The sequence below is a fragment of the Tiliqua scincoides genome, chromosome 4, assembly GCF_035046505.1.
Source record: "Tiliqua scincoides isolate rTilSci1 chromosome 4, rTilSci1.hap2, whole genome shotgun sequence".
NCBI lineage: Eukaryota > Metazoa > Chordata > Lepidosauria > Squamata > Scincidae > Tiliqua > Tiliqua scincoides.
In genome coordinates this window covers 143,967,384-143,990,280 of record NC_089824.1, presented here as the reverse complement: position 1 = coordinate 143,990,280, position 22,897 = coordinate 143,967,384, and the positions used below count along the sequence as shown (strand labels likewise).

Genomic DNA, 22,897 nt, shown 5'->3' with positions numbered 1-22,897 from the left:
CCCTGTGTGAGAGTGAGTGAGTGAGTGAGTGAGAGTGAGAGTGTGCACGCGCGTGCATGTGCATGCATGCACATGAGAGAGAGAGAGAGAGAGAGAGAGAGAGAGAGAGAGAGCTTCACCTTGCTGCATGTGTTCTGGCTACAGAGATTTTCGGGCCCCCCCTTCTTCTCTTCAGCCTCTTTGCTGGCTCAGGGGCTCCAGGAGTGTTACTGTTCATTTGCAAGGGGAACATCTTCCAGGGCTATTTCCCTGCCTGAGCAAGACAGAGCCCTTTTGCAGTGTTTTGGGCTGCCTGGAAAGGAAGGAGATGCCAGCGCAGGGCAAAGGAGGCAAAGGTGTGTGACTTTTGGTTCCCCCATCCCATTCCGGTTGAGACAAATCCGCAGATAAAAAATCCGTGGATCAATAGGCTGCACCTGTATTTGGATTATGCTGCCCACGTCTCAAAGGCACACTCCATAACTTCAGCAAAAATTAACATGTTATAGGCATTATGTCTACTTCATGGCATTTTACAATATTATACATGTGTACCTACCTTTTGCTTCATTAGAGCCACCTTGTAAAAAATATCCATACATTTAACATGTTTCAGCAAGACTGAATTTGATCAGGGCTTCTGCAAGAGGGACCATCTCAGGCAGACATCTTCTTTGCTTTGGAGAATGAGGCATTGTTTCTAAGCAAGCATTACATTGCTTGTTAAAACCAGACGCCTGGACTAGATGCCTTTAAAACAGAATTGGATAGATTTCTGGAGGAAAACTCCATCATGTGTTACAAGCCATGATGGGTATGTACAGTCTGAGATTAGCTGGTTGCTCAATATGAGGACCAGGAAGGAATTATTTTCTGTCATCCGGCCTACCCCAGTTTTTTCACCTACCACAGACTGACGAGGGAGGGAAGGTATATTCAGTAGGTTTCAAGCATTAAAAATTGGTCACTGTGTTTAATAAAGTAGCACAAGATAAATCCTATTGCAATCTGGTATCTTCTCTGGGGGTGTGTGAACGTAAATAGAATGCTAGATGCAGGGAGGTGGCAGCAAGATGCAAGTATCTTGTGGTCTTGTGTGTGCTTCCTGAGGCATTCTGCAATTCTTGTAATTCTGCAATGTTTTCCAAAACCCAGATTTTTACTGCAGTTTTCTTCATAACTTGCAGCCTGCTCCTTTATTTAGAAACAGGCCCACTTAGTTTGACAGGGCTCACTCCCCCAATTTTACATACCAATTGTTATGATACTGTGATCATATAAATGATCACTGTTACCCTGCACATGCTTGATCTCATCTGATCTTGGAAGCTAAGCAGGGTCAGACCTGGTTAGTACTTGGATGGGAGACCGCCTGGGAATACCAGGTGCTGTAGGCTTATACCATAGTCTTTCGAGACTGAAGGTTGCCAACCAACCAACCAACCTGTTATGATACTTTCTCCCAACTTTAAGATTGACTGCTGAAGAACAATGCCACTGGCTTTATGAGCTAGATAAGACTGGATCTGAGTGGCTTGGTGGTATGCGGTGTGTGTATTCTGCTGGTTGGTTTGGTTAGTGAGCCATCCAACCAGCATGTGAATGGCCAAGAGGAGGTTCTTCCTCTTCTTCCTTTTTTGTGCAGTGATAGCAGCTAATGGGTATGAAATCTGACTGCGCCACTCTGCCCATCCTCTCCTTCAGGCCAGTTGGAAAGAATCAGTTGTGGGGGAGTGAGTTCTGGAAATTCTTCTACAGTGAGAGCAGCAGCATAATCAGCTGAAACATTTTTTTTAAGGGATTTTAGCCAAGAAGCAGCACTAAGCTCAGGAGAAGGCAAACTGAGAGCTTTGCCTAGGGGCATAAGTTAATGACTGGGCCTTCATTTGTCCTAAGAACTACAATCCAGGACAGATTGTTGGTCATGTTACTTTAAGGATGCAGTCTTAACCAACTTTCCAGCACAGAAGCAAGAGTAATGCAACTTGTAAGGGAACAAACATTGGCTTACCTCTGCGGTTTTCAAACTCTCATGGAGTTTGAAGACCACAGTAAGTCTTACAGGGGAAGGGAGGGAGGCAGCGGGGGCAGGGGGGAGGCAGCAACACGATCCTCATGATCCTCAGGATCATGTTGCTAAGGGGGGCTGCAGGGACTGGGATGCACTCACCAGTTCCTGCAGCAGCCTTCCTGGGGTGCGGGGAGCCCTGTGCAAGGGTCTGCAGCTAAAAGTGAAAGTGGAGTGATCACGCTCCACTTCCGGTTCTACAGAGGTGGAGCGTGATTGCTCCACTTTGACTTCTGGAAGACTGAGGAGCCCTGCAGACACTTGCGCAGGGCTCCCTGCACCCCAGGAAGGTTGCTGCATGGACTGGTGAGTGCATCCCAGTCCCTGCAACCCCCCCTTAGCAACGTGATCCTGGGAATTGCGTTGCTGCCTTCCCCCTGCTCCTGCCCCTTAAGGGGGTAAAGGCCAGGGCTCTCAGGCTGGGGTGTTGCAACGCCCCAGTTTGAATAGCTCTGCCTTGCCGAGGTAAGGGAACAATCATTGCCCCCTAACTGCAGGATGCAGCACGTGCCCCACTGGGATAGCTATGCCAGTGCTGGAAAATTGATTAGGAGTGCACCTGAAGGCTACAATCCTATGCAGATTTACCTGGGAGTAAGTCTAATTGAACATAGTGGGACTTCTGAATAAACATACATAGGCTAGCACTCTAATAGCTTTTATATTTATTTGGGTTTTTTAAAATTCAATTTAGAAATTTTTATACATTTGTTTTAAAACTATTTATTTAAAAGATTTTTACACCACCTTTCCTCTGCTGAAGCAGATGCCCAAGGTGACTTGCAACACACTCCAAGAGTTTGAGATGTAAGGATCTAGATCTTTAAGTATAATAAATTTCAAAGTAGAAATAAGTGGCAGGAGAAAAAAAACAACACTGAAATGAAAGCATTTAAAGTTTGTTTTGGTTGTTATAGGCTTAATGGGATGTGGCTATAGGGGTGTCATGGTGAACCTGTGCACTTTAAAATATACCTTTCACTACTGGAAAGGAATAGGCAGAGTGGCACAGCAGCAACACATGCTCTTTGTTGAATGGAGGAGATGAAGGGAGGCAAAACTGGGTAAGGAGGCAAGGAGAGGAGCAGTGGGCGTTCCACAGCAGGGGCAAGGAGCAATTGGGTGGGAAGAGACTGAGGCTGCAAGCATCTGCTGCCCATGAAATGCGTTCTGAATCTGCCACCTGAAGGCTTGCTTCAGCTTGCTTCATGGTGGGTCAGCGTATGTGGGCCAGAAGCCAAAAAATCTAATGTTTGACTGTTTGGTCAGATCGCCTCTTCTCTCTGTCTCCTGCCTTTATTCTGCCTCCTTGCTCTGGTCTCCACACTCTTTGTAACTTGCTTGCCCTCATCTCTTGCTTTTCCCTACTGCCCTGTTCAGCACATAACCTTTCGATCCCTTTCCTCTTCTCAATTCTCCTCTCTTTTTCATAAATTGGCCTCTCTCACCCCAATGTCTCAAGCCCTGTTCAGCAATTCATCTTGTATAGAATGAACACATGTAGGGGAGAGGCACTGCCTTCCCAACACATTAATTAGACTATACAGCTTTATGCACAGGAATCCTTACAAAGATGTTTTAATGAACATGCATAGCTTGCAGAACAAAGGCTGGCACCAAGGTGTAGCCCCCATACATGACTGCAATCCACTAAACCAGGGGTGCTCAAAGTTTTTGGCAGGAGGGCCACAACATTTGTCTGACACTGTGTCGGGGGCCTGGAAAAAAAAAAGAATTAATTTACATTTAAATTTAAATAAATTTACATAAATGAATATATTAGAGACAGAAAATGAATTAATGAATTCCATCCAGTTTATGATCCCATCCACCCTAGTAAAGGGGGGGGGTCTTCATGCCAGCTTATGATCCCATCCACCCTAGTAAGGGGGGGATCTTCATGCCAGTTTATGATCCCATTCACTCACACACACACACACACACACACACACACACACACGGAGGGGGGGTCTTCCACACTTTCACATACCCGCCTGCTCACCCGCCCCCTCGCCCTCCCCTCCTTCCTTTGCCTGGGCTGCTTACCTGCCTGCCCATGTGCTGCTGCTGCCTGCCTGCCTGCCTGGCCGGCCAGCCAACCAGCCCTCCCTCGCTCCGGAGGGAGACGTGCTGCGAGCTGGGCTGGGTTCCCCTCCCTTGTGATCTCTCTCTCTCCCCCTCCCTTGGCTCAGGTTGCAGGAGGGGAAGGGAGGGGACGGGAGCTGAGCCAAACGGAACAGAGCAGAGCAGAGCCCAGCCCAGCCCAGCCCCTGAGCAAGAAAGGAGACTAGCACGCAAGCGCACAGGGTCTTTTATAGTGGGAAGTAATGCGAGACCTGCAAGTCTCACGTTACCATCCCACTATAAAAGGCCCTGCAAGCCGGCTGGGCTCATCTTTCCTTCGCTGCCACTGAGCTCAGTGGCAGCGAGGGAAAGCAAGGCGCGGAGCTCGCGCGGCAGGCCAGCACGGGCTGGGGTGAGGGCCGAGTGCCAATTGGAGGTGGGGGGACCCCCTGGGGGCCAGATGCGGACTTGCAGCGGGCCGCAAGTGGTCCACGGGCCGGGGTTTGGGCACCCCTGCACTAAACAAACAATGGAACAGGTCTACAATATTTCCCAATTTTTTCTGTCTCTTACCCGTGAATCCCCCTTATTTTGTATTATTTTATCTTGTACTGTTCACCTTTCAAAATTTCTATTACTATTAATCATTTTTTAATTTGAGACTGCTGTTTGATCTGGGCCTGAGGGAAAGATGAGATTTATACTTTTAAAACAATTAAAAATGAAAGTGATAGTATTCTTTCAATTTAATAGAAAACATCCATTTAAGTCTGTGTATGCAGACATTTGGTAGGCCACTGTGAGATATAGGAAGCTGGACTAGATGGGCCTTTGGTCTGATCCAGCGGGGCTCTTCTTTTGTTCTTATGTAAAGGGCAAAGACAATTCTAAAAGAATGCATCACAGTCTGTTGCCATATACAGAAGAAGAACTTGGCATTAAACCTAGCTTTTTAAGACCATTTTCCATGTCCTGCCTAGTTTTTTTTTTACAAGTTTCTGGCATTTTGTTACAATACTTTAAGGGGGAAGTCAGATATGGGAAAGGCTCAGTTTAAGAACAGATTGCAAGATGTTTATTTAATCAGACGTGACAAAGTAAAAGAAAATTAAGGCCCTTGCTATTATATAATCAGTTTCACTCACAGTTATGAAAGATTTCTGACAGTTCTTTACAAATTTCACACCTGTGCTGCATTTGCATGTCTTTGTTTTCTGTTTGCAATCTTGGATTGTCACTCTAGACAGTGGGGGCTGTTGGTCAAAGCCCAGCACTGGTCACTCATGACACCCCCTTCTGCCTCCTATTGATGCACTAGGTGCTAGCCATTGGTAATGAGGGTTCCAGGATGAACCTAGCAACAAGGCATCTTTACTGGACAGAGACACTCAGCCAGTGTCAACACCTGGTAGCTCTTCCATAGAATAATTCCATATTCCATATACATTAGATGCTGTATAACTAACTGTGGAGGGCCTACTTCAATCCCCAGGATTGCACCACTGCTGGAGAAGGGGGGGCTATTTTTAAACTTAACTTATGTGTTGCCAGGGTCCAGGGGCTATGGAGAGCCTCATGGAGCACTCTGCAGGGCTCCCTTCCGCTTATAAAAAGTGAAAGTTGTGATCGTGACCCACTTCTGATTTTTCATGATAGCAGAAAATTTCATGATTTTTCACTTTTTACAAGCTGCAGGGAGCCCTGCAGAGCGCTCCGTGGGGCTCCCCACACCCCCTGTACCCTGGCAGCATGAAAGTTAAGTTTAAAAAAAAGCCCCCTTCCCCCACAGCAGCAAAATCCTGGGAATCACTGCTTTCCTCCTGCTCCCACCTTTTAAAAGGAAAGGGGTGGTGTTACATGGGCTGGTTGGTCGTGACCCATCAGTTTGAGAACCACTGGTCTGTGGGGCTTAATTCCTTGTAAACGTGGATAGTATTGTAGCCTTAGACTATTATGGAGAAAACTGTTGGTTCTCCTAACAACAAAAAATGAATTCTGATTAGCCACAAGTGATAAAGTTGTTGTTGAAAAGATTTCATCCTTTGCTATGGCAATCATGTATCACAGACTAATGACCCAATCCTGTCCTTCAGTAGCACTGGTAGAGCACATGCTCTACTGGGTTGAACTGTCACAGAAACCATAAAGCGCTTTGTGTGCTTTGTGCTTTTTTTATGTGCCATAAAGTGCTCTGCTGCAGTGCGAAGGCTAAGGAATGCTGGTGGGAAGGCCAGAACCTTCCTGATGGTACCCCCCCCGGGACACCCACTAGGCAAGGTAAATTTGGTGCAGGGGTGGGTGATGGTGGGAGAGTGACGATGGGGGCTGGTGGGGAGATCAGGCCCAGGGGGGTGTTATCAGCAGCATTGGTGCACACCATATCCTGTCCCCCTTTCCAGGCCTGATTCGCCAACACAGATTATCTCAGACTGTTACCAAAAGGGCTGTTTTGTTTAGGGGGAATTATTACACTACCCTTTTAGAGCCTCAGGATCGCAGGCTGGATAACAAGACGGCGTAATGCAGAGAAATTCCCTTTTAGCTTACAGAGGAGACTGAAAGATAACTTTTAATAAAAGATTATAGTTTTATTTCAAAAGCACAAAGGTAAACATAATGCACATGGATAAGTGTATGTTTCTTGGTCCTAATGCTTGAATCTAGTGTACCTAGCTTTCATGGTGGTTGCATGTAAAAAGTATTTGGTGCATCCGAGGAAATTAGAAAAAGGAAAGGTTGTAGGGAAGGTTTTTAGGGGTCCCTGGTCTGCCAAACCTAGTTGCTAACTAAAGATGGGGAGAGAAGGGGAGAAAAAGGGGGGGGGAAGAAAGGAAAAAGTTCCAGACTCCAGATAGTTACCTGTCTTTTAGAGCAATTGGATGGGGGGGGGGAGTCCTGTGTGGAGGACCCTCTGACACAACCCAGATGTGTTGTGTCGTTGGAGGGGGAGCCAGAGAGAGAGATGTGGGCCAAAGTCCTCTCTTAAAAAGGGTTTTTCTGACTCTGCTGAGCTGAATGGTAACTTCCTTACTACCAGCAGGGTGCTTGGGAGTGTGTGAAAGGATTATCAGCAAAATTCAATGGGGTCTAATGGTTGGCTTCCTTAATGGGGGAACTTAAACAATGGGCAACACAGTTGCAGTTCATAAGGCAGTTCAGGTTTGCATACAGTACTTAAGCAGTGATTGAATTAAACAATACAATGAATAGGAGGCGCTTAAACCATGATTTAAGATGCCAGACTTCTTCCAAGGAGGTGGATTTAAGATGCCAGACTTCCTCCTATAATGTGTTTGCATAAACAGTGATTGGATTAGGAGACACTTTTGCATAAACAGTGATTGGGTTAAAACAATGAATACAGTAACCACAGGGAGGTGGAGGTTGTGTAAGCTTGTGACTTGACCTGATTGTGGTCCTGTGTGCTGGGGTTTAACCTGCATGATATTTTATTCCATAGTACATAACCAGATAGAAAACCACAACTGAGGAAAAAAAGGGATTTTCACGTAACAAGAAGATAACTTGAAGATAACAAGAAGATAACAAGACGGCCAGTGATATTGCTGGTGCAGGTCTCAGTTGACACATTGTGGCTGCTGGGCTTACCCTGAGGAGACCTCCTGCAGCTAAAATTCCTCCCAGGGATGCACTGGCACTGCTGCATTACCTCGTGGGAATTTAGTTAGGATCGGGCTGTTAATTTAGTTTTAGTTTCATTTTTTACTGTATTTTTGTTAACTTCATTTCATTTTGTTATTGTTGAGGTCTAAGCAAAGAAATTACTACTTTATTTTGTGGTGATACTTGCATGACTCTTGTGAAATAGTCACTGATTCCTTTTTATAGAGGTGGAATTGAAGCTGTAGTAGTAGCGTCACCAAGAGGATGGGGGCAAGCTTTTAAGCTTTGTGCAAGGCACAGAAAAATCGATGAGAACAGGTTGCAGGAGACAATTTGAGCATTTCAAATCACGTACTTCAATGTTTAAGGAACAAGCCTAATATTAGAAATAAAAGAAGGCTGAAAAGAAATACAAGCTGTTGGTGCTCTTCCCTTCCCATCTTCCCTAATAATGTGAAAGGCAGGATTTATGGATCCCATCTGTGGTGATATCTGTGAACTTTATTTAAAATCAGTCATATGACCTGATATGGGTAAAATACTGGTTCATATTAAAATAATTAATCTAACCAATGGGCAGCCCAATCCTATGCTGGCTCCAGTTGGTGGGATAGGCATGCACATAGTCATAAACATGCCATAAAGAACATTGCGGCTGTGCAGAGGCCAGTGCTGTTGGCAGAAAGGCCTCTGCTGGTACTGGTTCTGTGCACACCAACTGGGGTAAGTAAACCACAGGGAGGTGGGAAGAAGAGAGGATGGGACAGGGTAGGAAGAGGGTGTTTTGGGTGGGGGATGGTGGGGAGGAGGGCACTTCAGGCTCGGAAGAGGGTGAAGACAGTGCACTGCACCCTAACTTCTGTCCCAAGCTTGACTGCCCTACACGGGTCTTCTCAAATGTGTGGCTGGCATAGATCTGAATAGACCCAAAGGGGCTACCGGGGCCGAACACGGGATAAGGGAACCAGTGTTCTCTTACTGCAAGAAGGTCTCCAGTTACCTTCCTGGTCACGCGGGATACAGCTGCAGTTGTTTTGGGCTGGCAGCCCCGATAGGATTGGGCTGTAAATGTGTCAGCCTACTTAACAATTGGTGAAAGAGATTTTCATTTATTCTTCTTTCTTCTCTTTGAAACAAACTTCTCTCCAGTTAATTACACACATCAATTCTGAATGTATTTGCCCTTATTTAATAGACAATCCATTCAATTTTTAAATGCTTCCTTTCTCAATTTTAAGGTTGCCAATGTTACTCTCCGTAGGAGATGACTATCTTCTGCAGTCATCTTCTTATTAAACAGTGTAAAATAACATTTCAGCTTTTTAAGGGTGTTTTAATTATATATTTAATTGGGATACTTTGTCTCTTTCAGGCATACTAGATCAGCCAGCAAATTATTTGTGACAGCTTAACTCCACTGCCGTTTAATAGTTCAAAAAACTTAATTACTCCCATCATAGAGAGTGAAGAGTAAATATCTGTATTAAGACATTAACACAGCAATGGCAAAATAAGCCCAGTGAAATTAGGGCTATTTCTATCTGGTACTGTATTATTATGAAGAGCCCTTATTATAGAAAATATGCACAGCACAATCTTTGATGGCCACCTTGTCATTTGAGCAACCAGGTTGGGTATTCTGAGTTAGCTATTTTCTGGGGTTCAGGATCTAGTGAATATTAATTCCTGTTAATTCATAGAATATTAATTCATAGATTTTACAATTTCCTGTGGTTTTACGACCAGCTGTAACAGCTGTGTGGAACAGCCCTCAAATTGAAAAATGAAGGAAGTTAGATAAGAAAATTAACTTCATTTTTTAACATGACAGAACTGGTATTTTTGCCAAGCTGTAGCTGTACATGATGGGTGTGAGGCAGAGGGAGTAAAGAGGCTCTTCTTTCCTGCCTGTCTGCCCCCCTCCGTGCATCCAGAAATAGTGATTTATCACACATTGTCGCCTGCGTTAAATTCCTGAAGGAAACAAATATAGTTAACATGTTACAAGTCATGACCAGTACATTTTTTCACAAGAAATCCTGAGGTATTCCAGCTCCCAACAAACGTTTGTAAAGACCGTTACTTAGCTCTAACAGAAATGTGAGCGTGTGAATATGAGCATGTGAACAGGAAGTGAATATGAATAAATTAACTAATCTTTGGATTATTAATACTCTTCACAGATCTGTACCCCAGATTTGGTGGTATTTTTGTCCTGCTCAAATCAGCGGTTGAAAGAACGGCTAATGAAACGTGCTGAGCAGCAAGGGAGACCAGATGATAACCTCAAAGCTACACAGAGACGCCTGATAAATTTCAAGCAGAATGCCATTCCGTTGGTCAAGTATTTCCAAGAAAAGGGGCTGATCATGACTGTAAGTCTCCTGATAAACTGATTTATTACTGTGTCTGACTCCCATCTAACCATAGATATATATTCAAAATTGTGTGTCAGGACAAAATTTTGCCTGTTTATGCAAGATAAAGATACTTGTTTGGGCAACCTTGCAACTTTTGTTTGGCATTTAAAGCTAAAAAATAAGAAACACTTTTAAGTGTGTCATTTATTTATTTTAAAAAAATTTCAAATATTCGTGCCCCAAATACTGACAGTCAGGCTTTTGTATTTCTTTTGCTAGTCTAGACATCTGGTGTAACTGTACAATGCAAAATCAGCTTCTTGCTTTCTCTCTTTACAAAAGTTTTCAAAAAAAAAAAAAAAGTTGTGTCATAAATATGTCTTGGGAAGTCTAAATATTTAAATAATCCACATTTTGGATAAATGGAAATGTTATGTGTTGTCATGACTAAAGGTGCAGTCCTATGCACACCTCCTTATAAGTTAGTCCATTTAACTCAATAGGAGCTCCTGGTTAGCACTGTTAGTGGGGAAGGGTTCCAATGGCCTTACCATCTTCTCCTTCTTTCCTCTGTTTGTCTGCTCCTTTCCACTTCAGACCTTATTGGCCTCTGCCACTTTTCCTCAGGCCCTGGTGGCCTTTCTCTCCTCCATATTCCTCCAAGCTCCTGTTCCTTCTTCTTGACCTTCTTTCTTTACATCCACTCTCTCCCCCGCTCTTCTATCTCCCTCTGCCCTGTTTCTCCCCCTCTTCATGGCAGCTGCCATCTTGAGGCTGTTGGGGTCTCATGATCTCATGCGATCTTGTGTCATGCCCAATCTCGGAGCTCCATCATTGGCCCTGACCTCCCAGCAGATCCAGGTCCTCTTTGTTCATGAGTGTGAAACATGTTTTTGAGACAGTGCAACTTATTTACTAATGAAAGCTTCAGACTGTCCTTGCCAATACTACACTTACCTGCAGCAATTAAAGTATTTATAAACCACAGCCAGCACTTTAAAAGCAAGTCAGCAAGTATTGAAGATATTGCTTCATAGTTGGCAGCTACAACATTGCAAAGAAAAGGGCTCGCCCTACCTCTAACATGAGACTCGTTTAGTTAGTGTATGCCTCTGAAAAATGAAAATACCAGTTCACATGAAAATACCAAGAGGAAATAAATAATCATGTTGAATGCTGGATGTCAAAATTGAGGCTTCAAGATTAATGCCTCTAGCTATAGCACAATACTTATTTTTAAAATGAACTGTAAAATTGCAGAGCAAGCAAGTAAGCTTAGCTCAGGGAAATATGACTTGGATATATGACTTGGCAGCCAATATTTGGAATATGACTTGGCATATTCAAGTGGAATATGACTTGGCAGCCAATAGTTGTAGAAAGATTGTTTAAGCAAGGAATAATTATTTTTGGTGCAATTAGACATAATATGGGAGGTTATGTGTGTGTGTCCCCATGTTTTAAAAAGTAATTAGCAGCTATAGGGGATGGAATTGGATCTGTACCACAGCATTTCAAGTAGCAGCTGGTTTCAGGCAGAGGCTGGATGGCCAGCCTGTCAGGGCTGCTGCTTTATCAGTTCCCACATTAAGCAGAAAGGTTGAACTAGATGATCTCTATGTTCCCTTCCAACCCTAATATTCTGTTACTTTTTCTTGATTAAACTTGTGCTCCAAGCTGCTATTTGCTAGAAGGAGAAAAATTACAGGTAGTTGTATGGATACCTGTAAGTTTCCCCCTGCTGGACATGTAGGAGGTTTGGGGCAGGGAACTTCAAAGGAGAAAGCATGAGGAAGGGGTTAAATCTCTTCTTGTCCAGCACTGTGATCCTGATGTGGGCCCTTTCATAGCTGCTCTTATTTTTTTTCTTTTAATTTAAAAAATATCCATCCTCCCCTTGAGCCCTTAACGAGCATGCAAGAAGAGGGTGTGAAAGTTGGATAGAATGGCTGGGCAGGCAGTGGGCCTGGGTAATGGTAGGTGAGTGTGGGGTGCTGGGCACTTCCTTCCAGTTTGCTACTTCCCCCATCTCATGCAGGGAAGTCCAGTCCTACTGAAATCCCAATCATTCTTTGTCTTAGAGTTAAATCAAAACTGGTTAGTGACAAACCAACAGACTTCATTTAGGATTAACATTTCCTTCCTTCAGTGAGAGGCTACCAAGAATCAAGAAGAGGCAGAATGTTCAGTCTTCCTGCAAGATATACACAGTCTTTTGACTCTAGATGAAGGTTAAATGGAGAAATGCCAATGCCAATGAAGGAGAGTTTTGGCTTCCACTGGTTTGGTCAGAAATACCACATACAGGCTCTGCGTAAAGTAACAGCATTGCTGTGTGTTTGTAAGTAGCTCAAAAATAGAAATCAGCACAGGTGAAAACTGCCTCCCTTCACAGGTTGCTAAAAGAAAAGGTGTCACTTTTTTCTCAGTAAATATGGTGTTTATATTCACAAAGCCCCCCCCCCCAAGAATTGCAGTTAAATTACAAAAGAGGACTGTAGGCATTGCCTCTAAGAATATATTCCAAGCAGTTATATATTTCATTTTGCTAACTGAAAGCCATGGGAATGGTGTTAGATTTCCCCAAGGACTTTCCATTCTCTCCAAGCTTTCTTTGTAAGCTTTGTTTAGGAATATGAAAGAATTAGGCCTCTTGGAAATGGTTTAATGTTACTGAATAGCATTGTGTTTTATGACTTCTTTGTAGTCATTTCAGAGGCATAAAAAATGTATTTGAACTCTTGATGTCTTACTTGTCTTTTGCAGATAAAACTGGCCCAATTCTTCCCTTTAGGTTGAGTTCTATTCAGGATTTTTGTGCAGCTAAGATTTAGCCTTTGAACTAAACAGATTTCAAACCTGGGCAGGATATATTTGCTTCTTATTGAATACATAAGAAGCAAGTGTCCATTTAACATAAGAACATAAGAACAGCCCCACTGGATCAGGCCATAGGCCCATCTAGTCCAGCTTCCTGTATCTCACAGCGGCCTACCAAATGCCCCAGGGAGCACACCAGATAACAAGAGACCTCATCCTGGTGCTCTCCCCTACATCTGGCATTCTGACTTAACCCATTCCTAAAATCAGGAGGTTGCGCATACACATCATGGCTTGTACCCCATAATGGATTTTTCCTCCAGAAACTCGTCCAATCCCCTTTTAAAGGCGTCTAGGCTAGACGCCAGCACCACATCCTGTGGCAAGGAGTTCCACAGACCGACCACGCGCTGAGTAAAGAAATATTTTCTTTTGTCTGTCCTAACCCGCCCAACACTCAATTTTAGTGGATGTCCCCTGGTTCTGGTATTATGTGAGAGTGTAAAGAGCATCTTCCTATCCACTCTGTCCATCCCCTGCATAATTTTGTATGTCTCAATCATGTCCCCCCTCAAGCGTCTCATTTCTAGGCTGAAGAGGCCCAAACGCCGTAGCCTTTCCTCATAAGGAAGGTGCCCCAGCCCCGTAATCATCTTAGTCGCTCTCTTTTGCACCTTTTCCATTTCCACTATGTCTTTTTTGAGATGCGGCGACCAGAACTGGACACAATACTCCAGGTGTGGCCTTACCATCGATTTGTACAACGGCATTATAATACTAACCGTTTTGTTCTCAATACCCTTCCTAATGATCCCAAGCATAGAATTTCCAGTGAAAAAAGATGAACTGCTCAAAATATCTTCACCAGCAAGGATCATTTCATGCACTGTGCTGTAGCAGGCTTGTAAAAGAGGGCAGCATGAGTGAAAAATGTTTTTCGTATCTGCTAAAAAATGCCTGTGTCGTGACAGTGCATTTTTTCCCCTGGAAAGAAACAGGAAGACTTATTATGGTCACATGTCCATAAGCATCTGCCCCTCTTATATGTCTTAAAGACTCTTCAACAGACTGTACAAGGCAGTGATGCCACTCAACAGCTGCTTAAGTTTAAACAATTTCTGCCCAATGTTGCATATACGCAACAGGAATCAAATGTGTACACCTGTGGGCTGGGCAGAAATGGGTTTTAATACTCCTACCTTAAACTCCAAGTTTTCAGGACTTCATTGTGTGATCTTCCAATTTCAGTACAAGGTCAACTAATATTCCTTTCCATAACCCTCATACAGTTACACTTACCCCTGCTAATTGGGTAAGAGGCACTTTTTCAAGTGGGTGCTCCTTTTTTTAGCAGGAGGAGAGTAACTGGCCCACCTCACCCCAGCACTGTCTGTTCTAGTGGCTGTCTGCTGGTATTCATTTGCATCTTTTTAGATTGTGAGTCCTTTTGGGACAGGGAACCATTTAGTTATTTGATTTTTCTCTGTAAACCGCTTTGTGAACTTTTAGTTGAAAAGCGGTATATAAATACTGTTAATAATAATAATAATAATAATAATAATAATAATAATAATAATAATAATAATAATAATAGTAATAATAATAATAGTAATAATAATACAGTTGTTGTGATGTATTTTGCATCATGACCTGCCATGTATTTGTACTGCAACACAAGCATTAAGGGCCCAATCCTATCCAACTTTTCAGCGCTGGTGCAGCCATGCCAATGGGGCATGCTTGACATCCTGCAGTGGGAGACAGTTACAGAGGCTACCTCAACGTTTGATGCCTTATCTCAGGGCAGTGCAGCTGAATCAGCACTGGAATGTTGGATAAGATTGGGATAAAAAAACTCCCGGTCTTCAGTATCTCTGTCTCCTCTGTGGTATCTGAACACACAAAGAGAAGGATAGGAAAGGAGGTAATAACTCACAGGTAGAGACTGTGCTTTGCACATAAGAACATCTGGGATTCATACTTTGTCATCTCCAGTCAAAAGGATGAACTTTGGACAGATCTCCTCCACAGTCTTATAGATATCAAATACATAATTAATGTAAACTGAGCCTAGCTTACATGTGAAATGCAGAACACAAACCAAGCACATTCTTCTAGCACAGTGGTTCCCAGACTTTTCAGCAACAAGACTCACTTCTTGAAACAACACCAATCGGGGCCAATCTAGGTTTACCAGACTTTTAAAAAAAGGAAATCTAGACAGAAAATTTTACTTATTAATTATATATTCATTTATTTACTATAAATAAATAAATTAAATAAATAAATTTATTATATATAATAATAATACCTTCGACCTTTTTCTCTCTTTATTTACACATACCTGCAAACTTCAGGAGCTGAGCTCCTTGCAGTGCAGGTAGCAGCTATCTTGCAAACTTTGGGAGCTGAGCTCGTTGCAGGGTAATTAGGAGTGACAGTATCTGAATTTTCAATAGCCTCAGTACTTGAGGCAATTCATTATCTGATCTTTTCATCACCTTCTGGCAACCGACCAAAAATCAGGTCGCAACCCACCAAAGGGTCCCAGTTCACAGTTTGGGAACCACAGTTCTAGTAGAAACATAGTTTAATAATGAATGAAATCACCCTCCAACAGTTTAATTCCCAGAATAATCCTGGGCTGGGTAGACTGATGGCTTGGCTTGGTTTATGACAGTTTCATATTCATTTGACAGTTATCTGATTTGTTCATCACCTCCTCAGTTTTCAGTATTTCCTCTATTGTCCACTGGAAAATTCAACTTACTTCACAACTCTTTCCTCCATTCTTTTTTATACAAACACAAAGACAAAATATAAATTTGGTTTTCCTTTTTATTAATGCTTCCCTTTTTATTTCACCAACTCTTGTCACGTTGAGTTCCTGCTGTCTCTCTTACTCACTGACATTTTGAACTTCTCTTATGTACTCAGCTGGAGTCACCATTTTTCACTTTTCCTCATGAAGTCTTAAACTTCTCCTTGTCTGTTCAGCTCATTACCCTTAATCTGAGGTTCTATCATATACTTTCCCTAACTATGCTTTTGTCCTTTCCAGAAGTTTAGGCAATTCAATCTCTGGTTACACATAAATTGACAAGGTACATAAAATGTGCATAGCCTGATCCAGTCTTTCGCCTACCCATTAGTGTATGCAGAATTAGTATTCCCACATAGGAAGAGTGCAGGAGGCAGGTGGATTGTACCTGTCTTTTATTCACTGATTGATGGCCTAATCCTAACAGGGTTTTATATTGCCAGGTAGTGCTCTGGCAGCACACGGTCCTTTATAGCTGTCACAAAGCATGACATGCCATACAGCACAGCCTGGCCAGGTTCATGCACCAGCAGAAGAGAAGGGGCACCAGTGCTGGTCTGTCAGCATGGGGGGGGGGATGGGGGGTGGAACAGGGTGAGGAAAGGGAGAAACAATGATGTCACCTATATCCTATCCCTCTTCCTGGCCTTGATAGCAGGCACGGGTCTGAGTAGACCCAGCAGGGCGGTGAGGGCTTACACCAGGGCAAGGAAGAATATGTTTCCTTAACCTGAGAAGAACTTCACAGCCTGAAACTCGCCTACAGGATGCAGCATGCACCCCATTGCGTGCCATGTGGGGAATTAGGTAGGATTGGGCAGTTATTCAAATGTATAGGATAACTTCGCCCATACCAGGTATTTGGGATAGACCACATTTTAAATATCCATTTACTCAACTGAAATCCAGTGCAAGACACCTAAAATCTCAGTCTCTCCTAAAGTCATGTAAAAACCCATTATGCTCTGTGTCAGGGTATATCTCAGAGTGCACCATTTTCCATATCAGCCTCCTGTCCATTAAAAGTCTGTAGAGGCTCTGCCAGGTTCCCTGCTTTAGAGCCTGGGGAAAATAGAACACAGCGGGAACATCTGGGTTGTGGTCCCATTGCTTTTTAAAAATGTTAATCCTGAATGGCTGGGGTTTTCAGGGAGTTTGAGGGCCACAGTAAGTCCTTGCAGGGGAGGGGAAGGAGGCAGCGGGAGTGGGGGGAAGGCAGCGACGCAATCCCCGGGATCGCTTCGCTAAGGGGGGCTACAAGAACTGGGATGTACTCACCCAGTGCAAAACTTCTGGTTTTGTAAAGGTGGAGTGCAATTGCTCCACTTTCACTTTTGGAATGTCGGGGAGCCCTGCAGATGCTCACACAGGGCTCCCTGCACCCCCAACAGGCTGCTGCAGGGACTGGTGAGTACATCCCAATCCCTGCAGCCCCCCTTAGCAACATGATCCTGGGGTTCGCGTCACTGCCTTCTCCTTGCTCCTGCCCTTAAAGGGGCAGAGGCCAGGGCTGTCAGTCTGGGGCACTGCGACACCCCAGTTTGAATAGCTCTGCTGTATGGTCTTATTGCTATGAAAAACAGCTGTTGAGGCTTGCCCAGCCCTGCAACTGATGGAAAAGCATGCAAAATATTTATGGGCTTTTAAAGAGGTTCTGGATTTGTTTAGAATAGATTGCTGTCTAGATTTTAGGATTTTTATTTGGATATTTTATTTGTAACCTGCCTGGAACCAACAGGGGAGGGGAGGGGAGGTATACAGAGCGTACCGTTTTCCCGTAACACACTAACTTTCTATGTGTAGAGAGTCTGTGATGAAAGAAGAGCTTCTGACAGTGAAATCTGTTACATATACAGAGTGAGTCATAATGGCCTCCAGGATTTTAGTGTACTACTACATCGTACTGGAAAGGGATAGGGTAAAATAGTTAATGGTAATGGAAAGAGAAATGTTCAGAGTTTTTAGAGATCTTACAAATGCTGGATATGTCTGCCATTCATGACATGGCAAGTGCCTATCCTGTAATCCAGTTCGACCCATACTCATACCAGCGTTGCCTGGTCCACCTGATAGCTATGGTAATGCATTGCTTCAAAATCTTGGAGGAGGGTGGCACAAACACCTTGTCCTTAAGATAGCTTCAGTGGAAATTGAGCACGAAAGTGCCACTGAGCCATGATAATGGACTTGGTTTTCATGTACTCCAAAACAAGTCTTTTCTGCGCCTGATGCCATCCTGACTGATGGGAACTCCCCCTACCAGCCAAGGACGTGCCGATTCCCTGGTGCACACACATACAAAACTTGGAGACTTGCTCTTTCTATCGCCATGCACTGTGTTTCCATATCCCTTGCCGTTACAGTGTTATGGCTCACCCAAATCCTGGAGACTGTTATGACTCACCTTGTAGTCTATCACTGGATGCTGATGACTTGTGGTGGCGGCCCTGCCAATCATGCAGGTCATGTTTGTTTCCAAAACTGATGCAGCTGTGCCAACACGACATGTGCTGCATCCTGCAGTGGGGAGGGGGGAGCGTCACCAAGGCCTCTTCAAAGTAAGGGAACATTTGATACCTTACCATGGCCTGCACTGCATCTGCATTGGTGCTGAAAAGTTGAATAAGATTTGCCCTTACACTTAAGGAATGTGAGTTCTAATAGCATAAGAGCAGCATAAGATTTTCTGCCCATCAATCTCATGGATGGGCTGGCCCTGTCCCTGTGTTCAGTGCAAGTCTGAAAGTGCAATCTAACAATGTGCACTTACTTCACTTACCAATTCATCTAATTGGGAACCCTGTGCAAGCAATGTTTTTGATCAATTTACAGAGGAATTTACATGTGTATTGCCTTTCATGCTTGTACAGGGCCAGGAGGCAAATATTCTTCCTCTCTGTGCTTTCAGTCTACACAGTAGGAGATGAGGAAGTAGTCAAGGATCTAGTGTACTACTGGTTTTTGTTATGAGGAATCATAGAAATAGAGTTGTCTCAGGAATTGTCTGACTCTGAGGGCCCAATCCTATTCAAGTTTCCAGTGCTGATGCAGCTGTGCCAAGGGGCATATGCTGCATCCTGCGGTGGTGGGGAATCATGAGCCCTCCTCCAGATAAGAAACTGTTTGTTCCCTTGCTTGGGGTTGCAATGCGGCTGCATTAATGCTAGAAAGTTGGATAGGATTGGGCCATAAGACATGTTTGATGCATCTAGTCTTCTATTCCAGCATAGCCCCAAACTGAATAAACAACCACATTCTAGTCCCTAATCAGGTTTTTGTTCTATTGTGTGCTTCATTAGGGCATACTTCTTATTGCTATACAAACTAACTAGTATATCTGCAGTACTTAAGTTGGGAACAAAGCTGATTTTGCAGTTTAATTAAACCACAGACAATATATGTCACTATAGCAATCAGGTAGAAGAGAGATGTGGACAATTATGCTGCAAAACTCAAGTGCAATCAGAATGTACTTCAAAAGGAAAACATAATTTCTGCAGTACAACAACCTATTTTAGTTAAAGGCTATGTTACCACTGACTTCAGTAGAATCAGGTGGCCTTTGGGGGGTATCAGCTGTTCATTTTAACAAAATTCCTTGCAACACAATATGTTTAGATATTGTTCAAAGTTGTTCTTCCATGCTTGTGTAGCATGGAATTTTGAAGAACACATGGGGTCCCACAGCCATGCCAGTAAGAAAATACAATAAGAAAATCAACTTTAACAATCACATTTTAATAATTCCATTTCCAGGTTCCCTCTTCTAGCTAGCAATTCATCCAGGTCCTCACCCTTTCAGCTAATTACAAAGCAGACATTCACCACAGAGCCGCCTTAAACATTTAAGAACACAGAATCTACCAATTTTCCATCCCTAAGTAAAATTTATTACTGTTGCACTCTGCCCTGGGCTAAAATTCATCAATTTTCTATCAGGTGGAAGACTAAGTAAAAAGTAAGATTGACTGACATCCTGTCCTGAATTCTCAACAGCCAGAAGGAAAAGAGAAGCCAGAACATCCCATCTTCATCACCATTGCTGGGATGGCAATTGACCAGCTCACATGTATTTCTTCTAGTGGAGAGGCACCTAATCTGCTGCTACCACTACGTGTCTCAGGGCCATCCCCTGATCACAATCCAGGAGGATTCCATCACTGTCATTACTGCCTCACATTCCCTTTTGTTCCTCATGCTGTTCTGCTGGCTAGGAAAATCAGAATCAGGCAGCAAGCAGTAATATGTAACTGGGACTTCCATTGCTGGAGTGGTCCACCCAGTGGCAGTGCAACCCAAATGTTTAAATATCAACTTTAAAGATATTTAAAACATTAAAGCAACATCTCTGCATTTTAACAATGAAATTAGAGCAATCTCAAGTGCACGCTTTGTCATGTTTTCATACAGAAGTAGTTTGTAATGTGTGAATAAGTACAAGTGACTTTTTAGCCTAAATACAGCAGGAAACTATGACACACAGAACTTTCATGTTTATGTACTTAATGCTTCTTCATGCACTGAGTTGAAATTCGTTGAACATAGTCCAAAAGGCCAGTTTATTTTCTTTGACAGGTAAAACATATGTACATGGATTTCCAATTCGCACGTGTAGCTTGCTCAAAGACAGTGTCAGTTCTGAAGCCCAAGGGTGGGCAGATAACTTGGATAGCAGGCAGGCAGACTAAAGAGCAGTAATTTTGAAATTCAAAGGAAGAACCTGGTGGCCTTCCTCAACTACTTATCCAAACAAAGGGTAGGCAATGAATCTGGTGCCCCTGTCTGATAAGGTCTGGTCTGGTCATACCAGAATGCCAGGCTTCATAGGCTGGTGAATTCTGGAATTTGTACAAGTGTCCCAACACTACCTGGTCTCTCCTGTGGCTAGCAGGCCTAGTGGCACAAGAAGCGGGGAACCAGTGTATGGGGGTACTGTTGTGTGTTTTGATCAGCACACAAGCAGGGAACCTATTCAGTCATGTCTGTTTCACTAGTTGTTCTAATGTTGATAGAAATAGTCTTTTAATTGAATTGCAAAAATTGTAACTGCAATTCAAAAATAATCTTTTACTTGAAATTCAAGTTCAAATGCCATTAGGCATATATGCTCAAAACTAGAAGTGTGAAAAGACAGCATGTGCTGTAGAGAAATGTCATGCATCTTGTAAAATCAATCATTGTCTGCTGCAGTGATGCTTTGTTTCTGAACAAAGTCATTCATGATTCAGAGCACCATACATCATAGGCATTGCAAACCCTTGAATCACATCTACAGTTCTTGGTGTAAATTCATTAGTAACAGAATGGCAGACGTTTCTATTCCTTAATACTTAAATGTATTCAGATGGTTTCCTTAACTTTCTTTATCACAGTTTTTAATTGCTTGTTAGACTGTCAGGCTTACCAAACGCTGTTTTGATTTCTTCTCGGCTTTGTTAATTCACTCTGAGTGCAACTTCAGTTTAGTCAGCATGTCCTTGAGAATAGCAAGGCTTCTAATTAAGAAGCATATGTCCAGTCTTGTTTAATTCTGTAAGTAAGCTTACTACATACCGAAAGAATGTTCGTTGCCATATTCTACTAAACAGATTATTTTTAAATATGATATTTTTAGAAAAAAACTAAACTAAATTAAAACACTAACCTAAAGTGTTGCCTCTTTGAGCACTCCGTTTACAGAGGAAAAAGCTGGGATAAAAATCATTTAAATAAATAAACATGACTAAAAACAAGTCGAATTGCATTGCCCCATTGCATGCACATTCAGACAGCTTGTCCATCAGCACTAGATCCCGTACTTGAGCGTGCACCGTTGAACAAGAATAAGCAGGTTATTATTTTTCCATCTGTGTGCAATTTCTAAACAGACTGTCAATAAAAAGATTATGCAGAGCCCCCCTACCAAAAGAGATATTACATATAATGTGCTCTTACAATTTTTTAACAAGTTTTTTTTATTTGATGTTTTCACATGGTTTTGTGGCTGTCCAGTTGCAATTCTATGACCATGGATTGTTTTTCCAGGCAATTGACAGGGTTCCTTCCCCTACCTACTGCTGCCTAAACAAACAAACAAACAAACAAACAAACAAACAAACAAACAAACAAACAAACAAACAAACAATAAACCTGATTGGTCTTTCCACCTGATTCAGATAATGTTTGATAGAAAATCATATAGCAAGATGTGTGTGTGTGTTTAGTCCTCCAGAAATATGAGAAGATATCTTCACAAGAGGATTAATACAGACAGGGCCATGGCCTGACAAAGATTTCCCACAGATGAACAACTATCAATGAACATTTGATTGCATGTTCAGATGGAAAACAGCCACAGAACAAATCTCACCTGATTAAATTCCCGCACAATAATTGAACATTTGTTCTGGCTCTATATCCTTTTAAAGCAAGCCCCCAAAACTTCCATTTAAAAAATCCAAGTAAAGGTAACTTTGAGATGAAATTAACAGCCCAATCCTAACCAACTATCCAGTGCAGATGCAACCATGCCAATGGGGCATCTGCTGCATTCTGCAGTTGGGGGGGGGAGGATCACAGTGGCCTCCTCAAGGTAAGGGAACATTTGTTCCCTTACCTCAGCTGCCTTGCGGCTACATCAGCACTGGAAAGTTGATTAGGACTGAGCTAAGTCTTACTGTATAAATTTTACTTTTTTTAGCATAACAGCCCAATCCTACCTAAATCCCCATGTGGTGATGCAGCGGTGCCAGTGTGGTGTCCACTGTATCCCATGGGGATTTTCAGCTGCTGGAGTATCCTTGGGGTAAGGGGATACTTGTCCCCTTGCCCCAGGATAACTCCAGTTGCCACTAAGGGGCAAGACAGACCTGCACCAGCTCAATCGTGCAATGTCAGCCCAGCATGCCGGGAAGAAGAAGCCACATAGCATCCCTGTGAGTGTGCTGCAATGCCTTAGATACTGTGGTGCACACTTTGGGCGCCTCTGTTAGGGCCCAGTCCTATCCAACTTTCCAGCGCCAATGCAGCTTCAATGCAGCCCCAAGGTAATGGAACAAGCGTTCCCTTACCTTGAAGAGGCCTCTGTGACTGTCCCCACAATGCAGCACATGCCCCATTGACACAGCTGTATTAGCACTGGAATGTTAGATAGGATTAGGTCCTTAATCACTCAATTCCTGC

General features: G+C 43.1%; 1 protein-coding gene across 1 annotated transcript in view; it reads left to right on the top strand.

The window, feature by feature from the left end:
* Nucleotides 1–22,897, top strand: part of AK5 (adenylate kinase 5) — a 110,636-nt gene that overhangs the window by 20,414 nt on the left and 67,325 nt on the right. The window contains exon 5 of the mRNA XM_066625457.1: nt 9,919–10,110. Coding sequence (XP_066481554.1) covers nt 9,919–10,110 — 192 coding nt within the window. The remainder of the gene's footprint in view (nt 1–9,918; nt 10,111–22,897) is intronic.